This window comes from Pristis pectinata, chromosome 2, assembly GCF_009764475.1.
Source record: "Pristis pectinata isolate sPriPec2 chromosome 2, sPriPec2.1.pri, whole genome shotgun sequence".
NCBI lineage: Eukaryota > Metazoa > Chordata > Chondrichthyes > Rhinopristiformes > Pristidae > Pristis > Pristis pectinata.
The window spans coordinates 120,608,508-120,623,977 of record NC_067406.1 but is presented as its reverse complement, the minus strand read 5'-3'; the positions used below and the strand labels follow the sequence as shown (position 1 = coordinate 120,623,977).

The 15,470-nt window shown below is 37.6% G+C and overlaps 1 protein-coding gene across 1 annotated transcript in view; it reads right to left on the bottom strand.

Moving 5' to 3' along the window:
* Positions 1–15,470, bottom strand: part of plk4 (polo-like kinase 4 (Drosophila)) — a 33,273-nt gene that overhangs the window by 8,419 nt on the left and 9,384 nt on the right. Inside the window, exons 6-14 of the mRNA XM_052035824.1 lie at positions 15,332–15,435; positions 14,275–14,645; positions 11,913–12,017; positions 11,197–11,299; positions 9,324–9,473; positions 6,854–6,981; positions 5,435–5,529; positions 5,149–5,269; positions 77–220 (exon numbers count right to left, since the gene is read on the bottom strand). Of these exons, the coding sequence (XP_051891784.1) occupies positions 77–220; positions 5,149–5,269; positions 5,435–5,529; positions 6,854–6,981; positions 9,324–9,473; positions 11,197–11,299; positions 11,913–12,017; positions 14,275–14,645; positions 15,332–15,435 (1,321 nt within the window). The remainder of the gene's footprint in view (positions 1–76; positions 221–5,148; positions 5,270–5,434; positions 5,530–6,853; positions 6,982–9,323; positions 9,474–11,196; positions 11,300–11,912; positions 12,018–14,274; positions 14,646–15,331; positions 15,436–15,470) is intronic.

Sequence of the window (15,470 nt, the reverse complement as noted above, 5' to 3'; positions counted from 1 at the left end):
ACAAATAATTTGCTCATAACTATGGTTACACAACAAAATATTAGTTGATTTTGAGATAAAGAATAATTTTTCATACCTGGGATGCCCAGCCAACATTAGGTACAAAAACAGATTTCAGCACCTGTCCTGGACTTGGAGATATTACAGTCTGTGATGAAGGTGCAGATTTATTTTTAACACCAGTAAAAGTTGTTAAAATGGACTCTTCAGACAAACAAATCTGAAAAGTTAAAAATAAAGTGAATATTACATTTGAAAAATTGCCTATATAACTAAATATGGTAGTGTGCACATTATTGTACAAAAAAGTATTCTATTATGGAATCACAACAGATAACATTGACTGAAAATAACAGGAAGAGAGTTTTTTCTTGAAACATTTAAAGTAACAATTAAAACATAAGTGACCAGGTAAAGAAATATGTAATAAACATACAGACTTATAAGGCACATCAGAAGTATCAGACAAAAGGCACAGAAGACTTATATAATAATTAAAATTGCACGATTAGCTGGTCATTGAAAGATGGCCATGGAAGTCAAATTTCAGCCAATGTTAACTACTTCCTCACAAATGACCACCATTGTCTATTGGTACTCCACCTTGGAACCATCTAATCCCAAATGGCATTGATCTCTAATGGGCAACGCACTTCCAATTGAAATTTGATAAGCATCTTGTACTTAGTCCTTCATTAATTAAATGGAAGATGTCTTTGCTTCAGGTAACCTGGAAATTAAATCAGCATATGTTTTCATTTAATCCATGCTGTGTACTTTGACTAGATTTGATAAAGTGGGAATTGGTTTATTTTTTCACATGTACCAAGATACAATGAAAAACTTTGTTTTGGATGCCATCCATACAGATCATTTCAAAACTCAAGTACACAGAGGTAGTACAAAGGGAAAAGCAATAACAGAATGTAGCTGCAGCATATAGTGTTACAGTTACAGAGAAGGTGCTGTGCAGGTAAACAACAAGGTGCAGGAGCCATGATGAGGTAAATTGTGAGGTCAAGAGTTCATCTTTATCATACAGGAGGTCCTCAAGAGTTTTATAACAGTGGGATGGAAGCTGTTCTTAAGCCTGGTGGTGTGCATTTTCAAGCTTTTGTATCTTCTGCCTGATTGAGGGGGGGAGAAGAAAGCATATCCGGAGTGGGAGGGGACTTTGATTATGTTAGCTGCTTTCCCAAGGAAGTGGTAAGTGTAGACAGAGTCCATGAAAGGGAGGCTGGTTTTCATGATGGACTGAGCTGTGTCCTCAACTCTAATTTCTTGTGGTCTTGGGCAGAGCAGTTGCCATACCAAGCTGTGATGCATCTGGACAGGATGCTTTCTATGACACAACTATAAAAATTGGTGAGGGTCAACAGGGACATGCCAAATTTCCTTAGCCTCCTGAGGAAGTAGAGGTGCTGGTGTACTTTCTTGGCCATGGAATCTACGTGGTTGAACTAGGACAAGCTATTGGTAATGTTTACACATAGGAACTTAAAGCTCTCAACCATCTCCACTCAGCACCATTGATACAGATGGGGGCGAGTACGCTGCCCCGCTTCCTAAAGTCAATGACTAGCTCTTTTGTACTGCTAACATTAAGAGAAATTAAGACATTAAGAGTTTCTGTCTTGACACCATGCCACTAGGCTCTCTATCTCCTTCCTGTACTCTGTCTTGTCTGTTGGTCAGGAAGTCAAGGATCCAATTGCAAAGGGAAATGCTGAGTCCTAGGTCTGGGAGTTATGGTATTAAAGGCATAGTCAATAAATAGGAGTCTGACGAAGGTGTCTGACAAAGGTGTCTTTATCAAGCTGCTCCAGAGGTGAGTGTAGGGTCAGAGAGATGGCGTCCACTGTGGACCTGTTTCAGCAGTAGGTGAATTGCGGTGGGTCAAGCTTGTCTGGGAGGCTGGAGTTGATGTGAGGACGAGCATCTCAAAGCACTTCATAATGATGGATGTCAGAGCCACCGGGCAACAGTCAGTAAGGCATGTTACCTTAATTTTCTTTGGCACCAGTATGATGGTGGTCTTCTTAAAGCAGGTGGGAACCTCAGATTGGAGTAAGGAGAGGTTAAAAATGTCTGCAAATGCTCCTACTAGCTGATTCATGCAGGACACAGCTGGGCCAGACACTTTTCATGGGTTCCCTCTCAGGAAGACTGATCTGACATTTGCAATGGTGATTGTGGGTACTGGTGTGTTGGAGGCTGTTAGGGTGGCTGGTGTCATTCATTGCCCTTCTGTTCAAAATGTTTATAGAATGCATTGAGCTCATTGGAGAGCTATGCAAGCCTTGCCAAAACTGACGGCTGATCTGGGACTCAATTTTGGACAGCAATTGTCTCTTGGCATCTCTGATAGCTTTACAAAGGTTGTACTTCAATTTCCTGTCTAGGTCAAGCTCATCCGAATTGTATACTGCAGACCTGGACTTAGTAGGGAGAGGATTGCTCTGTTCATTCATGGTTTCCAGCTGGGGTAACATCCGGATTGAACCATCAATGAAAACAATACAACTGGAATAAACTGTATTCAGTACTCAAAATGTCTTTCCAGCAAATACAAATTGAGTAACATACACTGTGTTGTGCATATAATTTCTATAATCATTCATATACTGCACACATCTATATTTTAATTGTACAGAAAATACCTATTAATACCTATTTTATTATTTTTTGCATACTTTTCTTTCAAGGTTGCTGGTATTTCTTTAGATGTTAAAATCGTGTACAAAGTGCAGTTCTGGACCTCAGTACCAATAACATTATACAGAGAAGGGAGATACTGTTAGTTTTCTAAGGCAGTTCCTTAGGATGAAGGATGACTTGCTTCCATTGTGGCTCTGGGGTGACCAGTGAGGCTAATTCAGGAAACTTAGACTCTCACAAATAGTGCAGGAAGTGCCTAGCAGAATGGCAGGTTGGTAGTTTGTGGGGTGGTGCTTTCTTGCCAACTTTTACACTGGGCTTCTGAATATTCCTGCCACATGGATTTGAGGTTCTCAGTGCCATTCTGAATACACCTTCTCCAATGTAAGCAGTTGCAGGCCAGGAATTTCCAAAAGCTGGTGGACATGTTGCAGTTTTTCTATCGATGGTTTGAGAACATTCTTGAATATTTTCTTGTGTTCATCTACTAACCTCTTTTCATGATTGACCTTAGAAAAGAGCATCTGTTTCAGGAGACAGTTTCAGGTTCTTGATTGGTGTGGCTACACAAGGAGCCAACTGGGTCTAGTTAGGACCTCAATGCTTGGAGGTTAACCTGGGAGAGGATGCTAGCATTGGAGAAAACATTGGTGGTATCTTCCCAGTGCCTTGAGGTGCCTGTTGTAGGTTGTCTAAGACTCAGAATCATTAAACTCAATAATAAACAATAACAGTTGCAAGAAAAATCCTGCTTGCAATTTGGGTAGTTGAAGAGGCAACTAGGCAAATCATGACTATACAGTAAATTTAAAAGTATCTAAACAAATAATACTCAGGATAGTGATAGAAAGGAACATCCAAATCGTTAAAATGGTGTAAAGGGCAAGAGTATATCAAATCAAGGAGTCACTTGTGTCAAGATGTGAAATTAAAGTTGTAAAATCACATAATCCTTTGAATTGCTCCATATTCCATAATCCGCAAAGTACAAATAGGTTGAGATATACTAAAGCATTGCAAGAAAGTAAAAGTGAATTGTATTTAAAAATCTTGCATATACAATCACATGTATCTGCAAGTATCCCCAAATTCTTTCAAAGTCAATAGATCACTTTTGAATTATGATCACTAATATTTTTGCTGCCAAACACAGCAGCTGATCTGCACAAAGAAATGCCAAACATTTGGCAGTGACAGTCACTAACAGCAGTTGAACTGGGCATTTATCAGTTGAAGAACAAAATTACCAAGAATAAAAACATGGCATGGGATATTTTAATTCTAGAGCTCAGATTAAAGTTCTACCTGATAGGCTGCATCTCCTACATTCTGTTATGTACTTAAGAGTTGGCCTAGATTTGGCTCTTAAGGTCCGAAAGGACACTTCAATAACATACTAAAGGATCTTTAGAAAACACTAATTCTAGCATTAGTTTAGAAAATACTAAAAAAGAAGAGACTTTTCAGAGGTCAACAGGAAATCAGACAAGTTAAAAGCCTTGCTGGATATAGGGGTGAATTTAGCCTGCAACCAGGGGTTCCAAAATAAACAGCTCACATTCAGCAAACCGGACACGCAAAACCTGGACTTTGTGGACTCACTGCAAGTCTGGAATTAACTAAATGCAGTTCAGTGATAGAATCTAACATTCCTGGGATTCCCCGGGATTACACTGGGGAAATCACCTTTTTGACCCCATGCCTATTGCATAGGATTGAAAATGATAAGTTGTTTTGTTTTAAATCAAAGCAAGATAACAGCATTTTTAATGATGACTCCATTTTCCTGTGTTCTTATTGCACTTTTTCTAAAAATTATAATCTCTTAACCGAGTTTTATTTTTCATTATTTACATCAATTGTAAGAGTTTTCAAATGTCTTTTGAATACCAAGGGCATTTAATAACTGTCAAAATGCATCACAGCTTTGTTTCCTGTCAAAACACCATGACTTTGCTTTTTGTCAAAGTCTGCCAGGGCTGTTCCCAAAACTGGACTTTAAAACAATACTGCCCAAGTCCTAGTCACCACTGACACCCCAGTTTGGAGGTCCAGCAGCATTAGCCCTCCGCATCTGGCCCACATTGGTGGTGGGCAAATTGCAAAAAGGTTCATTCTGTTGCAGTCTAAATAATTGAAAGACTGGATGGGAAATTTCTACCAATGAAAAGTGCTGAAGTTTCTTACAACCACCGAATTGAACTAGAACTTCAATTCACCTTTTCCCCCCCCATGTACAGTATTCTCACATTTCAGGTTCCAATTGTCAGCGTGCATCACAGCAAATAAAGCTCCAAACAGCATGGAACCAATCCATTCAGCTTTTAATATATCATATTAGCATACAATTCTTAACATTAGCCTAAAAGCCAGAAATTTTACCCCTACAGAACAACCTGTTTTTAAATTGATGTTACAATCTGGTATGCAGAAGTTGCCATGAACAATAACATTTGTTCCATTGTGAATAATAAATAAATACTTGCTTACCGAGGGGCTAACACTTGCAGTCTGGCTAGAACTACTCTGGATCAATGGGTGCTCCTGCACTGCACGTTTCGGATCCAATGTAGAAGTTGGGGATAGCATGGAATCTATGTTTGCAGGCCGCCTATTATATGTAATAAAATTTATTAGGCTGTGAGCAATTCAAATAGTCGTCAATTTTAAAAAGTTCTTTCAGACTTTCCTGTCCTAACAATGCCTTCAAATGCACTTCTTTACATTTACAAAAATTTCTGAATTGTGTACTACGATTAATAGATGCATATTTTACCTTCCAATAATTATTGGGAAAAATGACATCTGTTTTTCCTTTCTTCCTTCTTGTACAGCAATGATGGATTCCAGGTCTAGACAAGTCTGATGAGCCTGTGGGACACAAAAATATACATTAAAGAAGATCATAACTTAGTATAATTGTTATTCAATTTCATTCTTGTTATGCTTATTTTCTTTAATCAATAAAAGCTTCATACTGCCACCCTTAAGTATTTTTCCAGCTATTGGATTCATATTGAGCATTAACAAATGAAACCTTGCTGATATTAAGTATCAAATTTGAATGGATAGAATGGAATAACTTATGAAACTACTTTTGTTCAAGGTCAAAATGTCCAAATTGATTCTCAAAAAGCTCTGCTCCCATCAAAATCAATAATAGGACTTTAGTATATAATCAAAGGGAGCAGATAAGCAGGTATCCATAATGGTGATCTCATTATTAAGACTCAAAGGCTATTCCCAATTGGAATTTTGCTGACCCAAGAATTCACAATTACCTTCAAAATGAATTTTTTTTTACTATCATTTAGGCTCTGTATTTTTGCTTCCTATCTCTATCACTAAACATTGACAAGCAGCTTATTGGACTTTTCAATAACATAGAGCCTCAATAATTTAAGGCTAAGTTAATTTCAAAACACATTCATTTTTACCCTACAGATCTTTGCTGTGTGATTGATCATTGCCATTGATTTAGTTAAAATATGCCTCATATAGATTTACTTATCTTGGTTAAATGAAATATAGAAGGAAAATATTTTGTACTTATCACCTTATTTATATTTCATTCAGACCAATCAAGGCATGAGAAGAGAATAATTTAATTATAAGACATTAAAAGCAATACACAGTGATGTTCTGGATTATATACATCCTAGCTAGTCTAGAATTTATCTGAATTATATCAAATTATTTTCCTTGAAAAGGAAGAAAATGCTCATGGACACTTAGTGTCAACATGCACAGAAAACTATTACAGTAAAACTCTGATAACCCAGCATCCGATTGTTTGGAAATCCAGCTCATTCAGTCTAACATGAGAGTCAGGGGCCCCAAAGTGCAACTGGGTCAGGAGGCCAGAGCCAGGGAGGGTCTGGAGTGCAGCCAGGGCCAGGATCTAGACTCTGAGCTGGGTGTGTAGCCAGAACCAGGGTTGGGATCTGGAACGTGGGTAGGTTTGCAGCCTGAGCTGGGGTCCAGACCCTTGTATATTTCCCACTCCTGTTAAACTCACCAGATTCACTGAAAAATATCATACTATTGTGTAACATGTTAAAAAAAAAAGTGAAAATGAAGTGTGTTTGGATATTAACAGGAGTAACATCCAATATTTCAGAAAATCTGCTGGTCTAGCACTCTCAAAGTTCTGCCAGATTACGGAGTTTAACTAAACCTCAAGAATAAGTTTTACCTCGTGCGCATGTTCCACATAACATTTTATTTCTTCATCCAGGTCATTCATTTTTCCTCTGAGTGTGTGTGATTTCCCAGATTTTTCTATGACACGAATAAACTCTGATGTCTTGTTAACTTTTGCTCCTGTTAAACAATTTATTGAGCTTAATCAATCAAGGATGGTCAGCTTGGATTTATTAAGGGAAGATCAGGTCCAGTGACGTAGAGGTCACAAGTAGAGTTAACAAAGAGAGTATTTGTTACATTTAACATGAATTTTAGAAAGACCTTAACAAGATCCTGCATGGTAGACTGGTCAGAAAAGTAAAAACTCATGGGATCCAAAGAAAAGTTTGATACACAATTGGCTAAATAGCAGGAAGCAAACAGTTGCCTTAGTGACACATGGCTGTATGCAGTAGGATTTTATAGTGCTCACTTTACGCTCCATATCAATGATTTAAACTGGAAGGTAGGAGCTATGATAAAGAAGCTTCCAGATATTGCAAAAATTGGCTAAGTGGAGGAAGACAGCCATACAGTGCAGAAAGATATCAATTACCTGGTCAGGAGGACAGGAAGGTGACAACAAATTCAGTCCGAGGTGTGATGCAATGCATTTGGGAGGGCAAACAAGACAATAAAAGCTATTAGAATGAGAACTGTAAAGGAACAGTGGACCATTACAGTCTATGTCCACAGATCTCTAGAGAAGACAAGACATGAAGTGAAATGGTTATAAAAGCATTCAGGATACTTTACTGGCTGAAAGCTAGACTGTACAAGCAGGCAAGTTATGGTTGAGCTGTATAAAACACCATTCAGGCCACAACTGGAGTACTGTACGGAATTCTGGTCATCACATTCAAGGAAGGTTGTAATAGCCATAAAGAAAATACATTGGAGATGCAAGAGGATAAGAAATAAAAGTCCATTTCAGTCATGCCTGTTCCATCATTCAATAAGGTCATAGTTGATTCTAGACACCAAATCCAATTTTCTGTTCAATTCTCTGATTTCCTCAATTTCCTTTGTGCACAAAAGTCTTTCAATCTCAGTCTGGAATGTGCTCAATGACTGAATACAGACAGCCCTCTAGCACAGAAAATACTAAAAATTTGCCACCTTGGGAATTAAAAATGTCTTCTCATCTGAGTCCTAAATGATTAATTCCCTTATTCTGAGGCTAAACTACTGAGCTCCACATTCTCTAATCCTTGTCTGCCTCATTGAGATCTTTAATTTTTTTTTAAAAGTTCTGTGAGCATAGTTCAATCTTATTTGATGTCTCCTCTTATAACACCCTGATCCTATGAAACCATCTATAACAATAAAATTCCTATAGTCAGGATTTTGACAGTGCCAGACTATCAGAATTTCCGCACCAGTGGATGTTACTCCTAATACCAAATACACTTTTATTTCACTACTTTACATGCTACATGTTAGTATAATAAATTTTCCAGTGAACGCAGTGAATTTAAGGGAAACGGGAAATATACAAGCACTCAGATCTCTGCTCTAACTCTGGCTGCACACCTTGCTTGCATTCTGAGCTCCCAGCTCACACTCCGAGTGAGTCAGATGCCAAACTACAAGGATTTCCAAACAATTGGATGCTGGATTATTGGAGTTTTACAGTGTATTTATCTTGTGATTATATCTTGTTGCCTCTACAGTACATATATCTGTTCTTAGTTCAGACACTAAAACTGTTGACAATATTCTATGTGCAGTCTCACCAAAGCCACATACAACTGCATAAAAACTTGCCTGCTTTTATACTCCAACTACCTTGCAACAAAGGCCAACAAATCATTTGCCTTCCTAATAACTTGCTGTTAATTTGCATTTACCTTCTGTTTCATAAGCTACCAGACCAAGATACTTCTGTATAACAATTACTAGCTTCTCAGCATTTAAAAAAAATATTGTTTTTTAATTCTTCACAACAAAATGAATAACCACAGATTTTCCTTTCAGCCTATGTCATTTTGCAAACTCTGCTTCTTCCTTATTGCCCACTTTCCCAGTGATGTTGAATGGAACAGAAATTTTTAGTGGAAGGATTAATAAATAATGACCCAATTTAAATTAGAATAGAGGGTACAAGGGAGAAATTTAATTGAGTATAAAAATAGATAAAATACAAAGAAAGGACACATTTCCTCTAGCAGAGATCTCAATAATCCTAGGATATAGATTTAAAGTAATATAAAGACAAAAGTTGAGGAAGTTGTTTATATCTCAAGGGTGCTGGGAGCCTGGAACTTTCATACAAAGGGTGGAAAAGACAGAAACATTCAGCATATTTTAAAATTGGAGGAGTCCTTTCAGTGCCAAAAGTCACGAAGCTGCAGTGGCCAGCAGTGACATCGGGGATCAATGGTATCCTTGCAAGCCATAAAATTTCTATGAAATGAAAACAAGAAATTTACATGCAAGCACAAGTATAGGTTGCAGATCATTAAGTACTTATGACTCACCATCATAAAAACAGACTTCAGCATCAGCTTGCGGGCCATTCTCCATCAACATGCATTTGCCGTGCTTAGTGTACAGTGTGATCTTTGGAGTTTTGGATCTCACCAACTGAACAAACTTTGATGCATACTGGTATTTCTTCCAATAGATTTCTGAAACCAAATATGGAACAGTGAAGGTAATGTAGGAATGATTTGCAGGATATGGACTTAAATGCAATTTTTAAAACAAACTAATTTAACGTATTTGAATAGAAGAGTACATTTAGAGCCAAATCAAAATACTGGTAACATTAGAAATTTGAAATAAAAACAAATTGTTGGAAACAGCAGGATCTAATGAAAGTGCAATATTTAAAAATCGATGATCTTTCAGCAGAGTGCAACGGATAGAGATATACTGCTCATACACAGATGTTTGCTTAGAAGTATTTGCTTAGAAGTTATTCATTTGATGAAAGAGCATCAACCTGAAATATTACACTTTCTCACACAGTTGTTGCTTAAACTATTTACTTCTAAAATTTGTTTATTTGAGTACACCTCAAATAATAGTTATAATATTTGTAAAGCATGATATGGAATGTGTTTGGTGGATACCAAACTACATAACTCTAATAATTAGAGTTGTAGAACATGCTTGCTCATCAACCATGACATCATAAAATAGTGTGCAAATATTTTAAAAAGATTCAAATGATAAAAGGCAAAAGGCCACCAAGTTTGCATTTTAATATGATAGCATTGTAAAAATCCCAATCTTTCTAATTGATGACCTGAACATATACATCATTTTAAAAATTTTTAAACAAATTGGGCTGCTAGAACTCAGTTAATATTCTTCCTTATTACTTACGATGGAATATACAGACCAGATTTTCAGGTAAAACAGCTGCTGACATTATCCAAAAGGATTGAAAAATAAAGTAGATTTGAAGAATGTTTGGCTTTTCATTATAAAATATTTTGCTTTCATTCAATGATTGAAATTATTTTCCATCCATACACAGATTTTAAAATGGATTAAAAACGACCAATCGAAGTATTGGAGGAAATTGATTTATTGGAGAAATGCAAAATTCTTAAGAAAATTTGGATTTATTTGGCTATGCACAAGATGATTAATTTATCAACTTTTGCAGCAGGGACACACATAAAGTACTGTTGTTAAATATGCATGCAGCCAGAATTTAAGATTTGCATAATTATCAGTTTCTGAATGAAAAGTAATGTTTTGGACTATAAAGGCAATAGCCAGACATTTTTAACAAATCCACATTTTTCTTTGATATTGATGACTGCAGCTTGGTAATATTTGTATCACTGGATATGGGCATCACTGGCAAGGCCATGCATCTTACCCATCTCAATTTGCCCTCAAAAACTCAATGGTGAACTGCCTTAAGTTGCTATTCTCCATTTGGTTAAAGAACTTTAACCATTTAAAGTCTTGCTGTGTTAAAACTTTCAATGCTGTCCTTGACGCAACTGAGCTGCATAGAATTTTGAAGGACAACTAAGAATCGCTCACAATGTTATGGAACTAGAATTACATACCATATTTGGTCACTGGACTTTTTAATCTGAAGGATATTAGTGAAATAAGATTTAATAAAAAGGCAATCTGATAATTTCTTGACACCATTATGGACCATAGCTTTTTTAAATTAAGATTTATTTAATTAACTAAATGTGAATTCTCCATTTGCTGTGGTAGAATTTGCTCCCACATTGAGGGGTCTGGATTAAGAACACAACCATTGTGCCAGAAACTCCACTGTCATGCACTAAATAGCTTCTAGAAACTATTGCCACTTATCCTGGCAGCTTTTACATATCTTCATCAAGTAATGCATCGTTTATTAATAATGGATACCTGGTAAGTCATCAAAACTGTAAACAAATACTTCCTCTGGTGGAGACGGTGGTCTGTTGTCTATTGGGAAGCCTCTTCCCTCATAAGGATGATAAATATGGATCTGTGTAAATTAAACATCAAAATTGTTATCTATAAAATAATGTTTTTTTCAAATATGGAGTATATAAAGTGCTACAGAATTTGATTTAATGAAATTTTGACTGAAATCAACGTTATAAACGTTGTATTTCTTGATTTATGAATGGTTGATGAATTTTCAGTAGAACGCTGCTGACTCCTTAGGGTACGTGCCCTTGATTTACAAATCCATGTTTCGCTACAATGAATAGTGTAGCACTTTCCGCTCCAAGGAATACACTGCATTAAACCAACCACATGCATATCAGTCAGCCTTCTTGATTTTTGGAATTTGGCTTAGGGAAATGTTTTCCACAAATGCAACCCTTTTGTAAATTGAAGAATACTTGTAAAAGGTATACAATTTCCACCACCCATCTATTCCTGGATTAGTAGGTTAGCTTGAATATAGTTATGAGAGATCATCAAAACGTGAAAAGAACCAAAATTATACAATTATCAATAAAATTATCAAAACAATCTGTAGTTTTTGATGAGGTAAATTCTCCTTCTTTCCCCAATTGATATCATCATCTATAATAAACAGGATAAAGAAGCAAGTCACTGAAGCAAATGATCAAAAATTTTAAACATACCACATTTCCGTCGCAGGATATTCTAAGTACTTCCCTTACACGTTCTTGAGCACCACTCCCTTTCAAAAGCTCCATACACACTTCTTCAGAGTCAAGAATACTGACCTGAACAACATATATGATTAGTCACAGCTCCACATCAAAACAAATTTAATTACATAAAATATGCAACATAAAGCCGTTTGGCTTAGAAGACCAGGGTGAGCTGCCTCAACGACTATCGACCGGTAGCACTCACATCTACTGTACTGAAGTGCTTAGAGAGGTTGGTTATGGCTAGAATTAATTACTGCCTGAGCAATGATCTGGACCCGCTGTAATTCACCTACTGCCACAACAGGTCTACAGCAGACACAATCTCATTGGCTCTCCACTCTGCTTTGGAGCACCTAGACAACAGCAAGACATACATGAGGCTGCTGTTTATCGATTACAGCCCAATACCATCATCCCCTCAGTATCAACCTAGACCCCTGTACCTCCCTCTGCAAATGGATCCTCTATTTCCCCATTGGGAGACCATAGCCAGTACGGATCGGTGATAAATTCTCCTCCTCACTGAGGATCAACACAGGTGCACCTCTAGGATGCATGCTTAGCCCACTGCTCAACTCTCTCTACACTCATGACTGTATGGCTAAGCACAGCTCAAACGCCATTTATAAATTCACAGATGGCACCACTGTTGGTAAAATCTCAGATAGCAATGAGGTGGTGTACAGGAGTGAGATAGATCAGCTAGTTGAGTGGTGTCGCAACAACAACCTCACACTCAGTGTCAGCAAGAACAAGGAACTGATTGTGGACTTCAGGAAGGGGAAGTCGCGAGAACACGCACCAGTCCTCATTGAGGGGTCAGCGGTGGATAGGGTGAGCAGCTTTAAGTTCCTGGGTGTCAACATCTCGAGGATTTGTCCTGGGCCCAACACATCGATGCAATCAGAAAGAAGGCACGCCAGCGGCTCTACTTCATTAGGAGTTTGAGGAGATTTGGTATGTCACCAAAGACTCTTGCAAATTTCTATAGATGTATGGTGGAGAGCATTCTGACTGGTTGAATCACTGCCTGGTATAGAGGCTCCAATGCACAGGATCGCAAGAGGCTGCAGAGGGTCGTAGGCTCAGCCAGCTCCATCATGGGTACACTCTCCCCACCATGAGGATATCTTCAAGAGGTGGTGCCTAAGGCAGCATCCATCATTAAGGACCCTCACCATCCGGCACATACCCTCTTCTCATTACTACTGAAAGGGAGGAGGTATAGGAGACTGAAGACCCACACTCAATGATTTAGGAGCAGCTTCTTCCCCTCAGTCATCAGATTTCTGAATGGTCCATGAACACTACCTTATTGTTCCTCTTTTTTTGCACTATTTAGTTTGTAATTTATAGTAATTTTTATGTCTCTGCACTGTACTGCTGCTACAAAACAACAAATTCATGTCATATAAGACAGTGATAATAAACCTAATTCTAAACTACACTACTATGACCAGCCCTCACTAAATTTCATTAAATAACCTATTCAATTTCACTGGCAAGAGAAAGTGCAATGTTATCAATCTGCATAGACAGTTTCCATTACAAATATGGATATCTGAACTTAGAAAAAGTGGAGAGGCAGTGAGCAAATGCAAGATTTTAAGATATGAAAACAAAATATCAGTCATGCAATGCTTGCATTTGGAATTGCATATCTCATCAGTATAGACGAAGCCAATCCGCCCATTAGTTCCATCATTCTTCCAGGACCATGCTAGCTGTCAAAAGTCTCTCAGTTTCAGTTTTATAATTATTAACTGAGCTAGAACCTGATGTTCTTTGTACATGCAACTCATCATCCAATAATCGAATTTCCTGCTGCGGATGGCATAACGGAGACACATGGCAATGCCTTCATATCTGTTAATCAAGTTTCTGCTTACAAACCAAAACAGCAAGAATTGCCTCACATTTTGTATTACCTATATATGGCTTAATTATGATGGATACAGTGGTCTTGAATCCTGACCCTGAGACAAATTCAACTCCCACTATGGTAGCAGGGGAATTTAAATTCAAGTAATTATGCCTGGAATAAAAAACAACTTTATTCAGTAGTGAAACTATTGGATTATCTTAAAAAACCATCTGGATTATCTTAAAAAACCATCTGGTTTACCAATATCTTTCAGGTAAAGAAATCTAAAAACCTTATTCTGACTTCCAACCTACATGGAATGCCAGACATAATGCCTTAACTCTTACAGTATATGTCCTATGACTGGCTACCATGGAGGAGCACTCTAATCAAGGAGCAATTAAGGATGGAAAGTAACTGTTGGGAAATGAAGAGTTATAAAGAACAAATTGTAATCCTTACCACTGCATTTTTGGTTTTTTGCCTGATTGCTTTAAGTCTGTGAGCCTTCAGTGGTGACACCAGCTCTCGCAATGTCTTCTTTTGGTACTCGGTAGGTTGCCTTTCCTGTTTTATTAAGGCATGTTGTTTCAAAGCTTGAGGACACGCATACCGCATGTCTGATTGTCTGGAATCCCCTTCACATCTCTGAATATCCATCTGTTTTCTGAAGCAATCTTTCTGGTAAAGTTCATGAGTTTTCACTTTGTTGCTGGATTTTTTCCCCCATGTATTTGCTGATCCAACTTCATCTATAGTTTGCTTTCTTCCACTATGTAAATTTCCACTAGAGCTACTGGTGGCACTGATATCCACTGGTTTTCTGAACTGAGCTAGGAAGTAACAAAATGATTCACATTAAACCTGCATGAATGAATCTAGACTACCTAAATTTGCTTAAATATCGTGTAGATTTTAGAGTCATAGTTAGACCCTTCAGCCACTGATCTTCAACCAGTTAATTCTATTAATGTTACATTAATCCAATTTTTACTCTCTCCACATTTTCATCAACTGCACCCCCCTTCAGATTCTACCATCCACCTACACATTTGGGGATTTGGGGCAATGTTACAGTGTTGATGTGCATAGATGTTAGAAATGCATAGCCCGAAAACCTTGGATTTAATTTCAAAATGAATAATTTACTTCACAAAGCCCAATTACATCATTACAGTCTTTAACAACAAAATGAGGCAAGGTGGCTTGACATACTGCAGATACCACTTATGGTGCTAAAATGGAGAAAGCAAGCCATGCAGCAATGGACTGTGTAAAATTCCTAATTTCAGCCAAGCTGTTTCAGACAACTCCTAACAGAATAGGATGGAACTTAAAGTGCAGAATTTATTAACATTAGGTCACTTTGACATACCCTAATCAACACTGAAATTATGTCCTAAATGACAGTGTGAAGATTTCCACCTTGTCAAGCCCACCCTAAAAACAATGCTTGCCTGGACATCAAACAAGGGAGAACAGAAAAATAATTTTGAAAAATCAAAAGAAAGCAACTTACCATCATGTGGCTGGCCATTTTCAAACCAGTGCTCTATTGGGTCAACTCGTGATATCTGCTCCAAGAATGGCCCACTGGACACAGGCTGGTAAGCAAAGCTTGGGCTTTGAATAAAATTAAAAACAATGTGCCTTGTTAA